This window comes from Lepidochelys olivacea (genome assembly GCF_965140295.1).
Source record: "Lepidochelys olivacea isolate rLepOli2 genome assembly, chromosome: 9".
NCBI lineage: Eukaryota > Metazoa > Chordata > Testudines > Cheloniidae > Lepidochelys > Lepidochelys olivacea.
Window position 1 is genome coordinate 32,198,014 of NC_140419.1, and position 23,850 is coordinate 32,221,863.

At 40.3% G+C, this 23,850-nt stretch overlaps 1 protein-coding gene across 3 annotated transcripts in view; it reads right to left on the reverse strand.

Moving 5' to 3' along the window:
- Positions 1–782: 782 nt before the first annotated feature.
- The window catches only part of PLS1 (plastin 1), an 83,556-nt gene continuing 60,488 nt past the window's right edge, over positions 783–23,850 (reverse strand). For all 3 annotated transcript variants that reach the window (XM_084640196.1, XM_084640195.1, XM_084640194.1), the window contains 7 exons: positions 23,072–23,267; positions 13,479–13,557; positions 11,319–11,433; positions 9,800–9,933; positions 6,512–6,635; positions 2,253–2,377; positions 783–1,740 (listed from right to left, as the gene is read on the reverse strand). In XM_084640196.1, the coding sequence (XP_084496322.1) occupies positions 1,605–1,740; positions 2,253–2,377; positions 6,512–6,635; positions 9,800–9,933; positions 11,319–11,433; positions 13,479–13,557; positions 23,072–23,267 (909 nt within the window). In that variant the 3' untranslated portion in view covers positions 783–1,604. The remainder of the gene's footprint in view (positions 1,741–2,252; positions 2,378–6,511; positions 6,636–9,799; positions 9,934–11,318; positions 11,434–13,478; positions 13,558–23,071; positions 23,268–23,850) is intronic.

Below are 23,850 nucleotides of genomic sequence, written 5' to 3' on the forward strand. Positions count from 1 at the left end.
GAGGTTGGGCAAAAAAATCTTAGATTCAATCTATCTCAAATAAAGACTTCCAGCCATGAACTAACTTGTCTCCAGAACCAGGCTAAGTGCATCAAATTTTGTGTCAGAAGATTCAGTTCCCTGGCCATGGGTTGGATGTCTTCTAAGGCAACTGAGAATAGAAATAATAGAATAATATTGGCAAATATTAACAGCTTTATTATGGACCAGGTAGGCATTGCCCCTATTAACCACCAAGCAAAGAAAGGCTCTGTATGTCATCACTAATCCTCTGAGCTGTTCAGTATCACCTTATATATCATCTAGTTCAAGGTGTCCTCTTTGTGTCAGTATGCTGTGTCAGATATTAGATTATTAATATTTAGTCTAATCCGGTTTGTTCATTGTTCTTGTATCTTGTTGCTTTTATTGTTTTCATGTTTTGGGAGGTAATGTGTCTGCTTTTACTTTTTTATTTTTATCCACAATTACTAGGTATTTAGTTGAGTATTCTGTCTTATCTGGCTGCTTTTAAAATAATTTTATTAAATACTGAAGTACCATAAGTGTTTGGCTAAAATTTATAGGTACAGACACAGGAATACAAATGCTCATTTCCAAAATCATAATCAAATGACTATTAGTCTTTCTCCATGCAGAAGATACTGCAACATGTTGCTTTTTGTATGTTTCCAGGAAGAATTTCTTGCAATCAAGCACCCCTTTCTAAGACATTGATCTTTTATGACAGAAAAATAGATATACATGTGTTCATTTAAAATAAATTCCAAAAGAAAATGCAGTACATATAAGCTGAGTCCCCAAACTGGACTGACCAGCTCTGTTTATTGCTTTCTGATACAACAGTTTATGAAAGTTCAGATATTTACTCCAGCTGCAAGGATTAATATAGACACATATCTTCCAGTAATGTCCATGGTACACATTTGCCTTACTATTTACTGTTAGTCTTCACTTTGATGAAAGTTTTTTTACAAAACAACAAACTATCTGGTATATTTAGGTGTTTACTCCCATATGAAAGATTCAACAACAAAACACTAAATTCTAGACAATATGGTGATCACAGGTCCAAACTAGCTCCAATAAAGTCAGTGGCAAGACTCTCATTGACTTCAGCAGGATTTGGATCAGACCTTCAGAGAATAAGGCAATGATGCTGATCTTTGTTCAGTTTGGGGAAAATATAATAGTGTTTGAATGGACTTTCACACAGCTATGACTACATGTAAACAACACCCACAAAAATCAAAATTTATTTTCACAGCAGATCCTGAAACAACATTTTAAAAGCTGATTCCTTTCAAACTATGAAAACAGTATGAACTAGGCTTGATTTACAAGATTTTTTAAAAAGCAATACAAGAATGTAACCTTAATTTGGTAATGAACATATTACCATAAATAATTCATGTAATATGAAATTGTTTGAATGAAACCTTCAATAGTATAAACAAGTTATTAAAATGTAATTAATGAATATATATCAATACTTGTGCATACGAATTTATCTCTGGTTTTATATCCATTAAACTTCAGAATCTTGTAAACTGTGAGGCATTTATCATGTTTAACATGGCAGAAACTTTTATTAAATGTCTAAATTATTTTATTTTGTTCAGTCCTCTTCCCATCAAGCATGCAAACACTGTCATAACCATTTTTGGCTTCACTTCTACTAGATCATCTGGCAGTGCATAAATACGAGCACCAATCTTTCGAGCAACTGAAATGGCATATCTTGAAAAAACGAGAGAAAATAATATTATTTTACTAGTATCTATTCCCTATGTTTTGAGACATACCATGACTATTAACACATTTTAATAAAAAGGTAAAAAATACACATCCAATCAATATTTCAATGTTGGGGAAATGAATGTAATTTACTGAATGAAAATAAGTATTAACAGTTGCACTGAGACATTTATTTTGCTTGACGTATTAAAAGTTGTGCTGGAACATTTATTTTGCTTGAATCTACTGGAGCATTTATTTTTCTTAACTATTAGGGGCTATGTCAGACAATTAATATAACAACTTCAGTGGAGTTGCCAGTTTACAGCAACAGTGAATTTGGCGTGGTATTTTCAATATGCTAGAAAAAATGTCGAGAAATTTTACCATTTAAAATGTAATTTATCCATATCTAAAAAACAAATGTAGGTAAATATTATTCTCTTTTGATGTATCAATAATTCCAAGGCTTCATTTCTGTGCAAGAAAATATAAAATATGATTTAAACGCTTACTTAGCATTATTCAGTTTGTCTTGTTCAGAAAGATCTTCTCTCTTGACCATTTCTTGACGAATTGCTTTTGGTGCAATGGCATCTATTAAATCTAGTACAGGTAAACTAGTGCTAATAGATTTGTCCTAAAAGAAAGAGTTAAAGAATTAATTAATATTAATCAATGGGTTTTCTTTAATTCTCCTAGTAGTATTTTTACAATGCAAACTAAAAATCTATGGAAACCAAATATTTTTTTAAAGATAGCATCATAGTTTATTCTTTTTACTACTTAAAGGCCCAATCCTGCTTTCCTTGCCTGTAGAAAACTTACGGTGAAGTCTGCAGGAGTTTTCAAAGATCAGCTTAATAATCCATGTAGTTTGTCTCTTTCAGAACTGGTACTGCTAAACAAATATGAACCGTTTGCTTCATTTAGTGACACCAGTATTGTTATTAACAGCAGTGACTGATCTTTTAAGATTATAAGATCTTCAAGACAGCCACGGTTTTAATTTTTATGTATTGGGCATATTGCTGATGCTAAAAAATCTAAATTTCTTTTTCCTAGTTAATAACCCTTACTTAGTTCATTACAGAATTGGCCACAAGCGATGTCTTTGGTGTGAGCTTTAAGGTAGAAATTGACCTGGGGTAAGTGACTGGTCTGTTGGGACTTAAACCAAACTGAATCTTTTGTGATCTTTGCTGTATAGCAACCAGCTAAGTTCAGCTTGCCTGGGTGCCCAAGAGGACTGTCTGTGACTCCATGGTAAGACTGTTATAGTACTTCAGGAGTTCACATTTGTTACTGGGTTGGTGAAATCTAATTACAGAACATATAACCCGTTTGGGCTCTCTGCACAGCTTTCTTGATAGTCTGTCCTGAGGCTGGCACTCATGATCGTGAACCACTCCAGACAGCATGACAAAGGCAAAGGTGGCCTCAGGGCTGCTCTAATTTGTGCCTGACTGCCAGCATTCTGAAAGACAGTTCTGGCAGCTAGGGGTTGATAAAGCTTAATGGCACTCAAGCCACGCCCTCAAGTTTATGTCATCTGGTCATTCCTTACACAGGGAACAGCCACAGTTGACCAGGTGAGCTAGCTTTATGGCCCTGTGATGGGATGACACCATGCCATGAAGGGATCAAAACTGGCTTAGAAGGGGCTACCTGACAGGATGGGCTACACCTGGGTGAGCTGTGGGGGAGGGGTGTGAGAGATATACAATCCAAACTGAACCTGAAGCCCAACAGGGCTTGTATAAAACCAGTGAGAGAAGAGCAGAAGGGGGTGGGAAGAGCGTCAGCTCTCACTCTCAGGGTTGAGAGAAAGGATTAGGAGGAAACCTAGGGAAAACAGCAGCAAAGGTGACACCACATGGATCTTAGCTGCTGATTGTAGGGTCCTGAGGCTGGAACCCAGGGTAGAGGGTGGGCCTGGGTTCCCCTACCAGCCACTGGTGGAGTGGCATGGACAGGGCAGTGGACTGTGAAGATCTGCCAGAAGCAGTTTGTTCAGAGAGACATAGATATCCCACGAGGCAGGGACTAGACAAGCCGTGAAGAGGAAGCGCTGCAGCTCGTGAGGCATAAAAGAGGCTGCAGAGTGAGAAACTGGGACAAAGGGCTGAGAAACTTCAAGTGGTGAGCTAATCCCAGATACACCACAGGACGGTACCACTGCAGTGAGTGGACAGGCCACTGTGACAGGCCCCTGGTGCTGCCCCTGAGGGGAAAAGTTGGTCCCCAATCTTTTCTTCAAAGGTGCAACTTTCAACTTCATGTTATATTTTTCTATTACATGTCATGCAGTTATATAATGGAAAAATCAGGGTCAAACCTCACTGAGCCCCTACACACTTGCCGAGTTCAACCTTTCCTGTGCAGTTTTCAAGTCTTCTGTTTCTCTCCGGAAACAATCATCTTATGCTGTGGTATGACTCCCCACCTACAACTGTGCATTGTCCATTCATTAAATATTAATGCCATATAGAGGAGTTAACGCTAGTCAAACCAACAGTAACATCTGCACCAATTTGCTGTGGACTTTAGTCCCCCACCACCAGGGGATCATGCCACATCAAGGCATTGTTCCTCACCAGCTAGCAGCGCCCCATTAAATGTTGCTGTTGAGATGCGGAAAGCAGCACAGCTGTTGTCTCTGTCTGTCTAGCCCTCCCTGCCCAAACATACACCTCACATGCCGTAGTTTTCTTCCCTCCACTTAAATAAGAAGAGAGAACACCATTCCCCATACTGCTGTTTTACCTCTTGCCCTACTTTTCAGAGTTCTCTCCTATTTCCAAGATAATAAGCTATTTTTCCCTATGTATAAATAAATGACCAAACTTTGAAAGGAGTCCTAAGCAGTCCAAGTACTATTAAAGCTTATTTTAAAAAATCAGAAAGTTATTGCCTGAATAACATTTCAGTGTACGTAAGTATTTTCATCTTTTCCCCTTTCTCCTAATGGAACTATTTCCTGCTGCCAGTTTATGGCCTAGTCTGTCTAATTCTAGAATTCAGATAGAAACAAAATTCTCAAAGTACTAAGATGTGCTTCCTTTTAACCTTAAAATACCAGGTGCCTCTGCTGCATTTGCTTCCTTCCAACTGTTACAGCATATGAGCAGCCTAGTGCAAGATGAGTCAAGAGATCAATCAGCCGGAGGTGCCAAAGTGGGAAGCAGTTTGCTCCATTCCCTAAGAGGCTCATCATATAATCCAAGTGATATGCCTGCCCTCACCAACCAGATTAACCTAAGGTTTCCAGTTCACTCCAATTCTCATAGTGCCACCAGAATCTGTGCATTTAATCATAGCACTTCATTAGTTTGAGGAGATTAAGCTGATGTGTGTCTCCCCAAATTCAGAGGTCAAAAAATCTCTGTAATTCTAATTACTTGGGCGGTTGCCAGTCCAGCATGGTTCTACTTTAATGGTCTATAATGAATTTCAGTGACCTATGACCCTCTCTATTCTACACATGCATGCTGTTTGGTTTTGTTGGAAACCCAAGACTGAAGAAAAATTCAAATAATAAATGTCTAATTATTCTTACTGATGCATGTGTATATAGAACAGTCAGTATTTTTTTTAAGTGGAGGGGGAAAAATATGTCAAGTAATATCTCCCTAGATCAAAAATCAGACACTGAAAAAATACTTTTCAGTAATTTTTATGACTTAGCATTGTCAGACCAATCAATTTTTAACAAGAGTTTATTAATGAAGATAATGGGCCAGATTCTCTTCTCATTTACACCTGATTTATACCAGTGTTATTACTGATTTACACTGGTTTAAATGAGAGGACACTCAAGCTCACAGAGCAGGAACTGATGTCAAGGACTGGATAAATAATCTTCCCTAATTAAAATTGGACATTTTGTTGAGCAAAATCCTTGCATAACTGTGTTGCACAACATAGTGAGTTCTAAAATATTTAAATAGCTTGGCTCTTCATCTCCTACCGTGGCCAGCATAGATGCCTAATTGTTTTAAAGTGTGCATTGAAGTTACATGCTTACTGTGGGGTTACACTGGTGTGCAAGTGTGGTTATCAATCTATCATTTCAAAAGAGAGAGAGAGATAAAGACACTCTTGAGTGATTGGGCAGATGTGTATTAAATGCAGAAGGATAAACTTTTTCTATCAGTTTTCTCCTTTTCCATTTGGCAAATATATTTCCCCTGTGTTTTTACAAAGTACAAGCTGACACTGATCTGTTTTGTTAGGTCTGCTGTGCATTTGTAGAGGTGTCAACAAATTGGTGACTACTGTTTGTGGTTAACTTGTGCTCCCTCTGCTGGTTCTGCTACAGCACAGGAGAAAATAGTTTCAAAGGGCTGAAATATTTCAAAAGTGCTGAGAAATTATTTCAAAACAAGATGCGTTTTCAAAATTGTACTCTATATTTGTATCCATAAGTTTCAGGGTGCCCAAAACTCCATACCTGCACAGGCAAATCAGGGAAGTGTCTAGTTAGCCACACTGACACATGGAAAATTATTGACAAATTAAAAGCCCCTTTGAAAATAATTTGGCTTTATAATCTTACATAAGTAGTGACTATCATTTGATTTTGCTTTTCATTTCTTATCACGAGAGTTGTGGAACATTTTTGAAGATAGAATCCAAAAGACATTCTTTTATCAGATTATGCCAATTGAAGGTAGAGCCAATGTTGAACCTAAACTATATGGCACGGTCCCTTTAAAAATCCCATATCTGATACATTTACTTATCTTCTGTCCTGATGTAGACTCTTGATTACCTTGAAGCTGGTAATTGAGGTTTTCTTGTTTGCATTTGCAAGAGTTTGATTCACCCATTTAATAATAATTTCATCATTTACTTTTTTCCCCTCTCCAAGGTCTGATAGTACATTCAGAGTATACCTATAACCAAAAGAAAACAGTGTTTGACTCTAAAAATGAAATAAAGAACGATTCTCTGTTCCTAATATTATGCAGTAAAAGATAGTAAAATATTTCTTCAGAAGAGGCCTATGTACAAACCATTCACCTTTCCATCTTATTTTACACTGTAAGCTATTTTTGGAACCTATTTTTCTACTTCAAAAATATTTTGTTAGCTGTCACGAGCATATAATTATATTCCAGATATCATACTATCCACCATCAGATTTTCGACATATATTTTATCTACCATATCATAACAAACTTCATTTGGTGAAATTAAATGGTATATCAACTTGACTTCTAATCACTTTAAAAAGTGAAATAAAAGTCATGTAAATATACTGCCCCTGAATCTCTATGCCAATTTTTGTGGCTTAGAATCACATTTTTCTTTTATAAAAGAAAATTGAAATTATTATACAAGAGTATTGTACAATTTCCTGCTAGATCTACTAGGAGGACTTTGATTTCACAAACATAGATCTCAGTCTTGCTTTGGGATCCACCAGAGTGAATCACTGCTCCATACAATAAGGGGAATTGGGAGTAAAGTGAAATAAATAATCTACTTTATAGCATTAATGCTGTCCAAGGATGGTGTTTGTCATAGGCACCGGATTCCTCTGGGCCTGGGAGGTGCTCACCCCAGCCCTGCCTCTTCCTGCCTCCACCTCATCCCCATCCCACCTCTTCCCTCTCCACCCCAGGCCCTGCCCCCCACCCTGCCTCTTTCTGCCCTGCCCCACCCCACCTCTTCCCGCCCAGTTTCGCCCCCTCCTGCATGCCGCGAAACAGCTGATTGCGGCGGGTAGGAAGCACTGGGAGGGAGGGGAGGCACTGATCGGTGGGGCAGCAGGCGGGCAGCAGGCACTGGGGGCGGGGCGGGAGCTGCTGCCAGTGAGTGCTAAGCACCCACTAATTTTTTTCTGTGGGTGCTCCAGCCCTAGAACACCCATGGAGTTGGCACTTATGGTGTTTGTTTTGGTTTGGTGGGGTTTTTTTAAACTATGACTTTTTAAATTTTTGTCATTATTTCTTAGTCCATAAACCAGTTCTTCAACAATGGTGCATTGTAAAAATTCTGAATTTCAAATATGTAATGCCGGGATTTTTCCAGATTTCCATTACCAGCCAATACATACAATTGCACAAGAAAAAACATTCAGAAATAACTTTTTAAGAAGAAATAGGATCATCTTAAGGAGAGATATCCAAGAGAACTTTGATCTAATGGAGAATTTTCATTTTGTTCCAACAATTGGTATGGCACCCTGGCACCCCCTTATTCACCGTTGTCAGATAATTAGGATATGTTTTGCACAAAGTATGCTTTGTGAGGTATAATTCTAAAAGTCTTGATCTGCTAGACATTAATATCTCATTGGACTGTATGTGCTAATATCGTATGTGAAGTTATGAAGTTTGGCTTTGTATGTGTTACTGAAACATATTGTGAGGTTGAAAACACCCACAAGCAGCCTTTCAGATACAACATTAAAAAGGCTAAACCATGTTAATGACTTCTTAACACACAAGCACAAGAAGTACCCCAGAACTGAGTAGAAACCTCTCAGAGATAACACTACACAGTGGGAACTGTTTGACCCATGTCACAGCAGAAGAGCTTTCCAGCAAGTGAAAAGAAGATATAAAAGGGGGAAATGACATCATGATGGTACCTCACTCCCCCTACAACACCACACCTGGAAACACCTGAGGAACAAAGACTGAAATGGGGGAAGTGATGGTCCCAAGCTAGAGGGATTTCTAGACTGTGTATGAAAACCTGAGAAACCCAAGCTGCAAAGCAAAGGCAGCTTGTGCCTTAAGAATCTGACAGCCTGTTTATCACTCAGGGTGAGAATGTGCTAATTCATATCCTACCTATCTAGTATGTTAAACTCAGTTTGCGTTTTTGTTTATTTACTAGGTAATCTGCTTTGATCTGTTTGCTATCACTTATAATCACTTAAAATATGTCTTTTCATAGTTAATAAATTTATTTTATGTTTTAATCCAAACCAGTGTACATTTGACTAAGGTGTCTGGGGAAAATCTCAGCTTGGTTACCACAAGTGTGCATGGTCCTCTTCACATTGAGGGAGAGGCGGACCGGGTATTAAACCCATATATTAGCCAGATTTGACCTGGGCAGGACAGTGCTGCTCTGGGGTCTTAGGCTGGGAGGCTGGTGGTTAGAAAGCCTGAATTTAACTGCAGCTGGGTGAATCCCTACCTGTGTGAATGTTGGTGAAAGTGAAAACTTGGAGGGCTTTGCAGCTCGTCACAGCAACGTAGTGTGAGAGAGAGCCCAGGCTTCTGGGTCAGAGGGCTCAATGGTACCTCAGTTCCAGGTGGCACCCCTGGGGGAACCTGTCACGGTTGGTTCACTATTTGTTGTACACTCAGTATTTTTGCAGTTTTACACAATTCCATAATATGGGACAGATCTTTGGGTGGTATAAACTGCCATAGCTCCATCAACTTCTATTTAAATAAGTACAATGAAAGGACTGTTGACAGTGTTGCTGCCTTATTTCTATGTGTTGATGATATTTTCAGAAAGCCAATACATAAGTACTTTATGGGACAGGGGAAATTTTGGACCTGACATCATTGATGGTGGTTCTTAATTTACAAAAGGCCGAGATTTTTCTGTTGAATTGAAATAATTAAAAATGTTAAGAATATAAACAAGCTGTATTACTAATTTTGATTTCAAAATCAAGATAATTACTTCAACAAGAATTTGAACTGAAATTATTTAGATTCTGCTTTAATCCGCAAAATTATTATTTTAATTTTGATGTTAGTGAAATAGGTCTTGATTTAATTTTATACAGTACAAAAGGCTAGGTTTCAGTCTTAAACAGGGGGAGGACTACTGTCCCTCTTTAATACTTCCAGTAGCATTAATTCATACAGAGCACAGTAACAATGAGTATTTCACTGCAGCATACTGTATATTTCTGTAATTTCTAGGCCCAGATATTTCAGTCTTCACCGCAGACAGGGGAATTTAGCCCTTAGATTATGAAAAAAATTTGCAGACAGGATGCAAAAAACTGACTAACTTGTCATGGTTTTGTATGGATACCATTAAGCTCTGCATGCATATAACAATTGCAAAAACTCCTCACCTTCTCATCAGCTGCCACACCAATGCCAACGTCAGAGTTGCATTGCCATCATTTAGGTCCTGTCCAGCAATACCAACCAGGGAGAATTTGGCCTTTGTCTTCCCAATTTCCACTGCATAATTACAATTCTCAATCTAAAAATGAAATGTTTAAACTTTATAGATATGAAAAGTATTAATATCACATATAGGCTTAATAATATTTTGAGCAATCTTGTCCCAGTGTTACCCATGCTGAGACTGGGGACCATGTAAGGTCCGTTAACTCTTTCAGAACTACTTTTAAGTCATTATACTGCTGCACCATTTTTGAAGATCAAAATACAAATATATAAGATTCCCGTGACAATCTTATTCCCAGCTGAATGAATGAAAACCATAGGTGCTGGAACTAGGGGTGCAGGGGGTGCTGCAGCACCCCATGGCTTGAAGGGGTTTCCATTGTATACAGGGTTTACACTTTGGTTCAATGGCTCTCAGCACCCCCACTATAAAAATTGTTCCAGCACCCCGATGAACATTACATTTGCATTCTCTGTCTGACAGAGCTGAGCACATGGAGTCAAAGTGACACCTGGTGTAAGCCGTTGCATCTCCACTGAAGTCAATGAAGTTGCACTTGCATACATCAAGGCTGAGTTTGGATCATAGAAAAAATAAGGAAAAGACAGACCCAGGCTTAGGAACTTGGAGAAGGGTTATGGAATTCATTGTAAAATGTAAGATCCTAATGATAGGTGCTGAGATTCTAAAATATAAAAGAAATGCTTCCGTTATAAATTAATCGAAGTGAATGTATCCTGTGTTGTAATCTAAAACTGCCAATGTACATGTAAAAGAGGAGTTCTCATTTCACCATACTCCAATCATAATGGTCTTTTCTGCCTTAAAAATCTATGAATCTGAATCCTAAACAATCAGAGTGAGTCTTTTTTATATTTAACATACAAGATCTTTACAGAATTGTTTAAATAACAGCTAATCAATACACTTGTCTCCATTTTTGGCATTGCCATAATCATACAACTGACCAAAAAACTTAGATTTTGCAAGGTCTGTACAAACTCAAACAGCCTGATGTAAAATTGCACTGTGAGGGAGCATCCCACACATTAACCCACTCTTCAAATATCTAGGTCCTGATTTTTTACTTTTCACAAGGATTCTAATGTGAACAAATATTAGTTTCTGAAGTAACTCAAGTGTACCACACTGAGCAGAACTCATACAGCATAGACTAGCATTAATAAATTAAATGAATTTTCCCAGCTTCTCATACTACCAAAAAGTGGTGTGTGTAAAAATCAACAAGATACATATAGCACAAATACTCCTTTTTCCTTGGGAAAATACCCTGTGGTACTTTTAAGCAGGATTGTCCCAGTAAAACTGAAACATATGGCCAACTTAACTAAGAGCTAACAGTCCAGGGACACAAGCTCACACAATTCAAGATGATACAATACAATGCACTAGTAGGTGTCCATTATAACTGAATGCACCACAGAATATTTACTGACTTTTTTCATGTTACCACCAAGTGCAGGATACGGAGGTTTGTTAACATGGTTCCATTCTACTGGCACACGAATCATTTCATACAGCTGGAAGATCACTAAAGCGTCAGCAAGGTCACTAAATCAAAGCAGCAGAAAAAGAATTGAGAGTGCTTTTTAAGTATATTAACAAGAATATGAGACCCCTGAAAATGAACAGATGAGAGAGTGCAAAAAAGAAATTCCACTCACATAAATAACAAAACAAAACCCTGCACCAGTCTTTGAACAGGTTTCTCCACATTTAAACCTTTCATTGGTTGATCCCTCCCATAAGTTAAATTAATTTCACAGTTTTGTTATTCTCACAACTCTCACTGAATAGGTAGGACCACTGACTGTCCCTAGATATTGAATTTATAGCTGGTATAGGAAAGCAACCACTAATAGTTAAGGTTGCCAAACAGTTGCCATTAAAATCCTCCATTTTGAGTTGTTCAGACCTTTCTGAAACATTCAAGGCTGAAATTCTCCATGCTTGGTTTCTGTCCATAGGTGAACATAATTAGAAAGATGAAGCAAAAACAGTGTCTCAGCCTTTGAGTAAGAAGAGAGTTAAGAAAACTATTATTTTCCCAATTATAAGTAGCATTCCTATTTTTTTAAACAGACCTACATTTGGAAATTAGTCATTAGTTGTAGGTGTTGTCCATTTTAAAACAATCTATACTATAGACAACCTCACTTTATATGAGTTATAAAACAAAATGGGCCAATGAATCCTAGCAGCATGAACACATGGAATCAGGTTTTACCAACAACATTTAAACATATACACATCATTGTTGCTCCCTATATTACTTTTTCAAATTGCTTGGATATGATCTAACTGCCTGCGCAGCACAATTTCAAAAATGATGAGAAATGTTGGAAAAGTAAGTGGATTTAAGTTTTTTAATCCCCTATGTATTTGAAGATTTCCTGAGTACAAAAGTTCCTATTTAAACTCATTTAAGCTAGTAATAGAATAAACATTAAAATGTTCACTATAGTTAGTCTCTGTGAGACATAGCAGAGGGAGGAAATCCTTGTCAGTGTTAAGTATACCTTCCAAGATTTGGTTCTTTTAGGTGAATGTGAAGGTTTAGCAAATCAGCTTAGATGCAACAGAGTATGAAAAAGCATAAGCAGCTCTTAACTATTTGAAGGAAGCCCGCAATACCTTTTCTAGTTAGCTTGCAGATATTACTGTGAAATGAGTGGAGGTTAGCCCCGTGAGCCTACCATGATCACACCAACTGCAACTCCTCCTAGTCTACTATGTCAGTATCTATATTTTCCCAGTTAGTTCAGAAAGGATCTTAATTGCCTACATCACTTACTGAAACAATGAATAATAATATTTTGCACTTTCTAGTTTCTTTCATCCAAGGATCTCAGAAGTCTTTTATAAACCTTAAATCTCACCAAAATCCCTTGAGATAGTTTAAATATTATTATATCCTTTTTACAGATGAATAAATGGAGGCACACAAAGTGTTTGTATATGGTAGGCTTTTTTGCCCAGGACTTTCTCCTGGAGCTACTACCTATACAGATTCACTGGAGGTAACAGTAATAGAAGATCGGAGGCGCTGGAAACAACAACTCTTTTAATCATCATGTCATATAGTATAGTCATCCACCCCACAACAGCTGCTTATGCTATGGAACCAGAGAAAAGTGACAGAGTTGGATGTAAATTTCCTGACATAGTTGACATTTACTTTTATCATTTAATAGTTAACACTAATTCTCATAACATGTTTTGCTTGTTGCACAAACAGAAATACCATTGTATAGTATGAAACCCTTTTCTCTCAGAACAATTAACACTTACCTACTCTTAATTCCTGACATTCCATATCAGGTTCTGGGTAACACCTAAACCAAATGTTTTAGACTAGCCAATGCCCTACTTGCAAAACTCACTGCAGTAGGCTCAGTACTTGATTTTTGCTTTTTAAAAAAATATTAAGTAATGCTGTTTTCTATTATTTATAGTTCTCTTGGAAATGCAGCTTCACTTTCTGGATATTGTGTTTGTGGGGTTTTCCAGTGAGACATAAATATCTATTTAATTGCATCTAAAAGAGCTAATGACTAAATCAATAACTAAATAAAAATTAGAACTCAAAGTTTTACCTGTACAAGTGGTTAATATATGGGTTTACACCCAGAGAATTCATCCAGTTCCGGAATGTCGTCTCTTCCTTACTTTCTCCTATAGCAATAGATGTAATCCATATTAATGACTTGGAGAAGATGTCTTAAGAGGCCAGGTTTAAATCATTTATACACATACAACACCAAAAGTTATTCTAAATAGTTCCTATGGTACAATTTTTTTCTTGAAAATGAGTGTATCTTTTCTATAGGAATAATCTCTGTTGGCCAAGGGATTGAGAAAGTCCTGACACACTCAAGATCTCTGGATTCTAGACACAAGGCCAGACACATCACAGGGAAGACTATGAAAATATATTTTTCTATAAAAATGTTTTTCCATACAATACAATATCAGACATATTATTGGTTTGTATTTTAGACATTTAAGATTTGTATTGTGGAGCAAGTGCTGAGGAGTAATAGCAATGTTAATGATCAAGTGAAATCCAACAGAAGATAGTTTGGTTGATACTGTGATAAACAGCATGTTTAAATCTGTTTTAAGTTGCATCTGTCTGTCAAAGGTATTTCTAGAGCACCTATTGTCATGGTATCTTAATTCCTTAAAGACAGTACAACTTCTGTCCTCTCTGCAGAGAGCCCCAATATTTGCTGCTTCTATATACAGTACAGTAACTCCTCACTTAACATTGTAGTTATTTTCCTGTGGTGGGGTAGTCACCCCACCGCCTGAGAAAAGGGCTGGAACAGGCCTTTTAAGGCTGTGCAGACCAGCAGCCAATCAATAAAGGCCTGTGGAGGGCCGATCAGGGAAAGGAAGAGGCAGCTAATCAGGGCTGGGTGAGGCTCTATATAAAGGTGGCCTAGCAGAGAAGAAGGCAGTTTCTCCCTGACTAGTGAAGGAGAAGGACAGGCTCCTGAAGCAAGGAGTTAACACCTTGGACAGAGCACTGCTGGGCAGGCTTGGGGGAGCAGGAGAGGGAGGGCTCCAGCCCTGTTACCTGCTAGGCGGCAGACCCTGCTACAAAGGGCTAAGAAGGTGCACAAGGCCATAGGGGAAGTAGCCCAGGGAAGAATAGGTGGACAAGAGGGGAACAAAGGAGGGCAGAAAGAGGCTTCTGCTAGAGGGTCCCTGGGTTGGGACCCAGAGTAGCAGGTGGGCCTGGGTCCCCCGCCTTCCCCTGCACCTGGCTATGGAAGACAGTGGCCAACATGGACTGCAACATGCCCCTGAGCTAAGGGGCTAGACTTTGGGTTCTGGTTGGCCATTGAGGCAGGAGCTAGTCCCAAATACTGCTGTTAATGCCCCCCCTCTTGGAAGGGGGTGAGTCTGGAGTAGGGGGTGCTGCTGGAGGGCAGTGTCCTGAAGTGGACACTGCCAAGCAGGGAGCAATGTGGGTCCCAGGGCAGCAGAACAGACAACGGGCAAGACACCACGCACTGAGGATGCTCTGCAGCAGACAGAGCTAATTCCTGGAACAACCAGTGGGAGGCGCCAGTGGTGGTGAGTCTTGACCCCATCACAGTTCCTGAAAAATGCAACTTTAAGCAAAATGATGTTAAGCGAATCCAATTTCCCCATAAGAATTAATGTAAATAGGGAGGGTTAGTTTCCAGGGAAACTTTTTTGTTGGACAAAAGAGAGGTGTTTATATATATATATACACACACAGTATAAGTTTTAAACAATTTAATACTGTACCCAGCGCAGATGATTGTGAAGCTTGATTGTGATGGTGGAGTCAGAGGGTGGGATATTTCCCAGGGAATGCCTTACTGCTAAATGATGAACTAACAATTGGCTGAGCCCTCAAGGGGTTAACTCGTTGTTAATGTAGCCTCACACTCTACAAGGCAGCAGGAATGGAGGGAGGGAAGACAACATGGCAGACAGATGCACACAATGTGTGTGTGAGAGAGAGATGCGCATTTCCCCTTTAAGTACTGGACACCACTCTTAAGTACACTGCCTTGTTAAGTTAATCAGCAAGCTGAGACCGTAGCAGCTGCTGCCAGGAAGCTCCCTCTGTCCGTAGCCCTGTCGTGTGTCCCCCCTGCTCTATGGAGATGGAGTAACCGGGAGCAGGGGGACACCCTGATATTAGTCCCCCTCACCTCCCCCTCCCCAGCAAGCAGGAGGCTTGGGGAGCAGCTCCAAGGCAGAGGGCAGGAGCAGCACGTGGCAGTAGGGGAGGGACAGCTGAACTACAGGCAATTGATAGCCTGCTGGGCAGCTGCTGCACAGGGAACTTAGGGGAGCGGGGAGCTGATGGGGGGGGGGGGAGGGGCTTCTGGCCCACCCTGGTTCCAAGCCCCCACCAGCTAGCTGCAATGGACAAAGCAGGTGGCTGCCAAACAACCTTAAAGTTGTGCAATGCTCCCTTATAAATGAGCATGTTCCCTAATTGATCAACAATGTAACAACATTAACTGGGACAACTTTAAGTGAGGAGTTACTGTATTTCCCCAGCAGGAGCTCAAAGCACTGGGGACATGATCCTTGCCCTTGAGAGACTTTTCCAGTGCAATAGACCTCACTTTTTCAGTTTGCATGGCTACAGACTTAATATGACAGCATTGCATTGGTGAAGATGTCTTCCCAACCAAGAGGGCTAGATCCTTCTTGCAGTTTTAAATGGCAACTTTGCTTCTGGGGAATCCAGAAAATTCTGTGGAAAGACAAATCTGCGCTTTCCACAGATTTGAATTGTCCTCATTTACCTTGATGACTAGTACCTAGTCATCATTAAGGCTGCTTTCCCACTCTGACAGAATGATTTACCAGTCTACTGTTTTTCCCTGCTACTTGTGGAGCTACCCTTCCCATGTGCACTCTTTTATTTCCCTACTTCCTCTCTCATTAATCCTTGTTTATTGACCAGGAAGTACCTGGTATTCAATACTTTTCCTTGTGTACCTTTTCATTAAACATCTGTTACACTACTGCTGATATAATACAGCACATGCCATTTGCTTTTCAATAAATAGCACATTTAAGAAATAACAAACACCTATGTGCCTGGAAAATACTTATTATTCTATTAGGATGATCGACAGTACACAAGTTAGAGCTTTTTCCCCCCACTCAGGGATGTTTTTATTTAAGAGAGATTAACTATTAAACAAACAAAAAGCAAATCAAAGCTTTGTTCAGATGCTGCTGCGTTCAAGTTCTGTGACTCGGGATAGTTCATGTTACTGAGTTTGTTCAAACTGGGTTAAACAACAGCAGAAGAATCTCATTTGGTCTTGTAATTAGAGCTGGACGGAGGACAATTCCATTTTGAAACAACATTAGAGGTTTTGAAATTTTTTTTCATTCTCCATTGGAACAAATTCAACACCTTTCAGATGTTTTTTTGCAAAATGGAATTGTGTCAAAATGACCATCAGATTAGAAAGGTCAGGTTTTTTTATTTAGGTGTTTCTCCAGTCAACAGTGACAAGAGAGCCCCAGATCTCAGAAACCTGTCCATTAAAACATCAAAAATGATACATCTCTGTGAAATGTGTCAGCTTTGATGATACAACGTATTCCGACAAAGTATGTTTAGTCAAAAATGTTCTAACCGGCTCGAATTGTAATTAGTATTGGGATCAATTTTAGGCACATGGGAAATTTACAAGACTCTCATTCTACAGCATATTTTTTAAATTTCGGGGGCTTTCAGTCATGTGTAATTCAGTATTCCTGGTTTCACTTTCAAACTTATGGTTACTAACAAAAACCTACCCCAAAAAAAGAAGCAATTATTAATAAATGTGTGCTAAAACAAAATGGAAACTATTTTAACACTCAACCCATTCCCTGCATTTCTGTCATCATTTCTTGTCAATTTCATAGTTGAAGGAATAGGTGGGAGGCTGAATGATGCCAAAAAGATGCCAGCTTAGGTCTAAACAATTTGATCATACAACAGGACATTTATTTACAACTTTCCAATATTTTTCTGTTAAAAAAGCTCAAAACTAGAAAGACTACATATTAAGAACATAAGAATGGCCATCCTGAGTCAGACCAATCGTCTATCTAGCCCAGTATCCTGTCTTCCGACAGGGGCCAATGCCAGGTGCTTCAGAGGGAATGAACACAACAGGCAATCATCAAGTGATCCACCCCCTGTCATCCACTCCCAGCTTCTGGCAAGCTGACAAGTACTAATTTAAGGAGAATAGAAATGATATATTCTGGACTTAAATCCCTTTTTGGATTAGTGGAGATTTTAAGACTTACCGATCTCTTGGTTAGTTTGGGGTAACTAATCAATTCCTGACTGAAATGTAGGACATTGGTCCATTCCCAAGACACAAGTCAAATGCTTCCAGGAAAACATACTAAGGAAACATAGATACTAAAGGAAATATTGAGCAATTCCACTCACACTGAGAATCTTAAAGAGCATGCTGAACACTGTCAAAAGAATCCAAACCAGACAAATAGGAGCAATAGCGTGCAAGTTGGAAAGTGCAGTTCTGACTAGTAGGAATTCAGGAACTAAAAATAGCTTACTATATTTAATATGCCACTCTAAAAAAGATCCTTTATGATGCATCACCTAAGAATTCTTAAGTTTTCCAGATGGCTGAAAATTGACCAGCTGTTTTTCCATTTCCTTGTTAAAAAAAATACCTTGTGAACAACTGTAGGGGCATATGTTCTGCTACATGGTGCAAAAGAAAGTCAAATCATGGAAAATCCACAGAAATGGGGCATGGAGCCATCCAGAGGAGAAAGATGGCCATGAGGTAGCTTCCGTCATATCACATTGCCACTTCTCTCCTCTCTGACAGCATTGTACTACTCAGCTGAGTGAGGAGTAGCCAGGAGGATGGTCATAGGTGTCCAAGGAATAGCTATTTAGCATGGTACAGTTCTCTCTCTCAGTGCAGCAGAACTTTTGGTGCAATTTGCATCATAAGTTACTATTGCCCTGAGCAGAAATAATTTCCCCTCTGTGGCTTTAACAGCCCATGGAAGGAGTATGAGCTGCCAGTTGGCCAGGCAGTGACAGCACAGCAGAGACAAAAGGCATACTGGGGGGAACATGGATAGGCCATGTTTCATTGGACAGAGATTTTTAGGACTCAGCCTTCTATGAGAAATGAAAGCCCTGCCCCCAGTTGTTTTACTTTCCTGACAGATCCCACTCCCAGAGGGCACGATGCAAAAGAGCAGTAGCCTAATAAAGTCCATGCAACTATGGGGGTCAGTGCTTTTCTTCTGTGCAGTTTTATATGGGAAGGGGAGCATCTTGAAAGGGCCTGTCCTTTGTCCCTATACATGCAGATCACCACAGAGATTAAGCATTATCCAGTACATTGAAAGGAAGACCGAATTAATGCTCAGCCAGCTTTCATTAACTTAAACTCAAACAACACAGGAAAGGACAGGGATGACTACACTCTGCTCTTTTAGGGCAGAAATAATGGAAAATATTGGGAAAATATGGGAAAAAAACTAGGGGGAAATAATCACTAGTAGGAAGGGGAGGAATTTAAAGCAGGAAAATGAAGCCTTTCCTGAAGTATAGTTGAAGTTTCAACCACCCTCCAGCCAACTTTTCCTAGGCTTTAGATCCTGGATCTTGGAAAGGTCCCACTGTGTGGGTAATACCCACACAATTCTGTTGAAATTCCACAGAAAGAAGCTAGATGGCATTTGTATTGAATTGAGGAAGTCTTGCCCCCATGTTATAAATGCATTATGTTGTATCTGGGTTTTTCATGATTGTGACGGCATATTAAAACAAAGACAGCAGTGTAAGAACAATACAAAACCAACCAGGAGAAAAGTGGTTATAGTAATAGAAAAATCAAAAAGGTTTCAGGACAAATACATTTATGGAGTATAGAAAAGTACTTAATACAGTACCTACATTAGGAGGGGTCAAATCTGCATTTCATGAAGCAAAATAGGAAAGTGTTATAAATTATGAGTCAGATTATGACAGCCATCAATGACAAAACTATAAAGAAATGAGTGTTTTATCTTTTATATAACAATGCCGGGAGAAAAACAATACTGGTGTGAATGATGCTCATACTACAGTATTCAAGGGAAAATGAAGATCAGAACAAAACACTACCAATAACACCTTCTATTTGAAATATAGTTATTTTGATTATGCAAATTTATGTGACTGCATAGTTTTATTATAGAAAGGGGAGAAGAGAGAGTTGATCATTGCCATGATATAAATAACAGCATTAGGATTCTCTACAACTCTATAATATTCATTTTAGAGATGAAAAGTGTCAGGCAACTTTAACTCACATTACAAGACCTTGTATTCAGTTACTTATAATTTTTCCAAATTTTAACTGGTAAGGCTGAAATTTTCCATGCCAGATCTTTGGCTTGATCTAAATATTTTTGTAAAGTTTCAACAAAATGATTCAACTATTTCTGAGCATGAGGTTAGAGAAAATGTTTGTCCATGTTAAAGTTGATACAAACCATTTCAGTGAAAGAAGCTCTAGCATCTCCATGCTTTGGTACAGAGACTTGAAATTTGGCAGAGGTGTTACATTAGCATGAGGGATGTGCCTTGTGCCATCCATGCAAAAATCCACCTGAATGTGGCCAAGTTTTGAGTCTCTGAAAACTGCAACTCATTCAAGGTTTGTTAAAGTTTGGCAGCATTACTCTCTGAAGATTCTGACTGCATTGAGCATATTCCATCTCCACAAAGCTCCTACATGCCAACTGCACTGAGCATGTGCCCTCCCTATGGAATGACTAAGCATGCTGCATCTCAAGTCTTGAGGGAAAGAGTAGGACTTCTCCTGCAAATGTTCCTTCTGGGTGTCAAGGATAGCTGTGGTGCCAGACACTAAAACTGAGAAGAGGGAGACTGTATCTTTTATGCTCTCAGTGCCCCCATGGTTGCCCGCCGGACAGCCTGGAGGAGAAGAAAGCAGCAACCTGACATGCTGGAATGCAGTGCGTGAGAAGTGGGGAGAAACACAAAGAGGCAACCGGAGACAGAGGGGCAGAATGACAAATCCAGATTGTGGGAGATAGGAGAAATGAGGGTCAGGGACAGGCTAGGCATGATGGGAGCAGAAAGGAACAAGAACTTGTAGTGGGAAAACAGGAGCAGAGAGAGGGATAGAGGGACAGTCTGGAGGAGATAGGGCAGAAGGGTCTCTAATCACTAGAGTGCACTCCCCTTCAGAACCAGGAATAGAACTCAGTATTCTGGAGCCTCAGTGTTCTTCTGCTGTGAGCAAATACTTTTGCTACTTTTGTATATAATTATATACAATATTAGAGATGGACCTGAATTCACACATCCCCAAACTTTGGGGGAGTATGGATACAAAATCCAGCCTCAAATGTCCCAGTTGATACCTATCACTATAATGGACTAAATCAAAACCTCAGATCTTGACATCCTCACTCTATGGGTCTGGATCTGAATTCTGTAGCTTTGGGCCATTTAATATACACGTTAATCTCAGAAATTAGGAAGTAGCCTGCTGCCTATAACAATATAAAATTGATGTATAGCAGAATGCGGTTTTATATTGGTGGGCTTCATATCCCGTTATAGACAGTGGCAGGGATGGGGAGAAGCCTTATATGACCAACCTATAGGCAAAATTCATTACTCAGTTCTATTCACTACTGATTTAAACTATACCTGAGATCCATATTCTTGTTCACATTTACATGTAATTCATGTTAAATAAATTTCTTAATCATGTGGCACTTTGGGCCTGGGCGGTAGGAGGAGCCCCTCTCTGGGGAGGCTAGCCCCCAGTTCTGCCCCTTCTGCCCACGCCCTCTCCACGGCCAGAACCTCACGACCCCCTGCCCGACCCCCTGCCCCACCCCATGCAGCCAGAGCCACTAGCCCCTCCCCCCAGCTGCAGGAGCTCCCTCCCACCGCAGGAGCCCCAAGCCCTCCCGCACCTGCCTGGAGGAGCCCTGGGCCAGCCACAGCCTGGAGTGACCCCCTCTTGTCTAGACGAGCCATAGGCCAGCTGCAGTTCAGAGCACTTGTCCTGCCCGCCGCCCAGAGGAGCCCCAGCCGGGCTGGCTGAAGCCCCGAGCGGAGGAGCCCCACAGGACTGGCCAAAGCCCCGAGCCCCCCGCCGCCCCCTCACACACCTGCCTGGAGGAGCCCTGGGCCAGCCGCAGCCCAGAGCCTCCCCTGCCCCCGCCCCGCTTCCCCACGGCGCCTAGCGGAGGAACCCTGGCAGGACTGGCCAAAGCCCCAGGCGGAGCCTCCCCTGCCTAGAGGAGCCCCGACTGGGCTGGCCAAAGTGCCGAGCCAAGCCTCCCCCGCCCAGAGGAGCCCAGCGCTGGTTGCAGCCACGCCGTGCTCCCCTCCGCAGACCCTACCCACCCACCGTCCAGGAGAAAAGTGTCTGTAGAAGATGCTTCTGATATGCTCCATGCAGCAGCAGGTCCGGGGTGGCTGAGGAGGGGATATGTGCTTCAGCCTCCCCAGAACCTGCATGGGGCATAATAAAGCAAAAACTTCACTGCCAAACCACACAACCAGGGGTCCAGCGACCACAGCAATGCCGGGGGAGGCAGTGCCTCCCCATGCCTATTAAATCTGCCGCCCATGACTTTAGTCCTTATTTTGCTCTTGGATAGAAACAACCATCTCCAATGGACTTTAACAGCAATTCTTGGCCCCTTTGTGTTTAAAAGTGCTGGAAAATTAAATGGAATTCTGTTTGTGATGTGAAGGGCCACTAGGACAAAAATTTTAGAATATGCTTGTCTTTACTCTACCCTGTTAAGAGAATAGTGCAGTTCTGCTACATCTATTACCCTGTTCCTAAAAGAAAGTCCTGATAATGTGCAATGAAATGTTCGTATAAAAAAACCCTGAGAGTGCAGTACAACACCAAGATACCAAGCACTTCTTGGCATGCAACCCAGGTAGTGGTATTGGCATAAACCATGGAGGAAGCCACATGCCCTCCTTCCCAACCAGAGTATAAACATCATGCTCATGGTAATCTCATAGGAAGGGGTGGGGGGGATCCTCAGGAACTCATGGGGGGGAAATTTTGTTCTCAGCAAATGAAGTGGCTGAAGGTTATTCAGGAATCAGGATTTATCTACAATACAGAGACTTTGCTGCTATAGCTATGCTGGTATAGAAATATCAGTAACAGCACCTAATGGAAAGGTGGCATATGCTGACAAAAGGAGTTTGCTGGCATAGCTATGCTACCTCCCCGAATGACATTAACTATGCTGACACAAGCATTCTTCTGTCAGAATTGTTGCATCTGCACCAGAGGAGATGCTGGCATAGCTAAATTGGCTGGGCAGGGCGTGGGATTGTTTCACGCTCCCAACCAACATAGCTATCCTAGAAACACTTAATAGTGTAGACCAAGCTTCAATCGGCCTTTTGTCAGGGCCAGCACCAGTGAGGGAAACTCCACATTCTGATATCTGGAATGAGGGAGGTTCCTACAACAAGCTAATACTTGAAAAACTAATTGTAGTTTTATATATTAGTGTTTACATAGGCACAATCATATGGGGACAATCCAGTCAGAAGACCTAACTTCTATGTGTTATGCACACTCTTTAATGTTCTTATTTCTCACTAGGACAGGTTGAAAGAGCTCACCTTCTAGTAAATTGAGATCATACATGGAACTGTCAGGCTTGTGCAGCGATGGGTATGTGTTAAACAGATTTGCAACAAAAGCCAAGTTAAGTTTAGGGTTGCCTGCAACTACATCAGCTGGAGTAACAAACTGTCTGCAGCCTAGTTTGTCTGCCTGCTGAAGCATATATTCAGCCCTCTTCAAGTCATTTTTCTCCTAGAAAAGAAAGTTAAAAAAAGAAAAAGAAAAAACATTTTTAATGAAGTTTGGCTTTTCAGGTTCTTTTTTGTTTCTCTGGACTCTCATCTTAATTGCATCATAATTAAAGATTAGGCGCAGCATACAATATGTGGATGTAGACCTTGTTCAGAATGAAGGTATTTTTGGGACCTTTTTCATAAGGTGACAATCTGTCATCCTTTTTTCTTCTAAAACATAATCAAACACTTGTTGAATCCTCTTAATTGCCATAAAGTTAGCGAACATAATCTAAAAAGAAAAGGAGTACTAGTGGCACCTTAGAGACTAACCAATTTATTGGAGCATAAGCTTTCGTGAGCTACAGCTCACTTCATCAGATGCATATCGTGGAAACTGAGCTGTAGCTCACGAAAGCTTATGCTCCAATAAATTGGTTAGTCTCTAAGGTGCCACTAGTACTCCTTTTCTTTTTGCGAATACAGACTAACACGGCTGCTACTCTGAAACCTGAACATAATCTGACAATCAAAAATCATGTCATCAATTAGCGAGCAGTTTGTGTAACTTGTAGAAGGGGTTTTTGTTTGTTTGCATTATT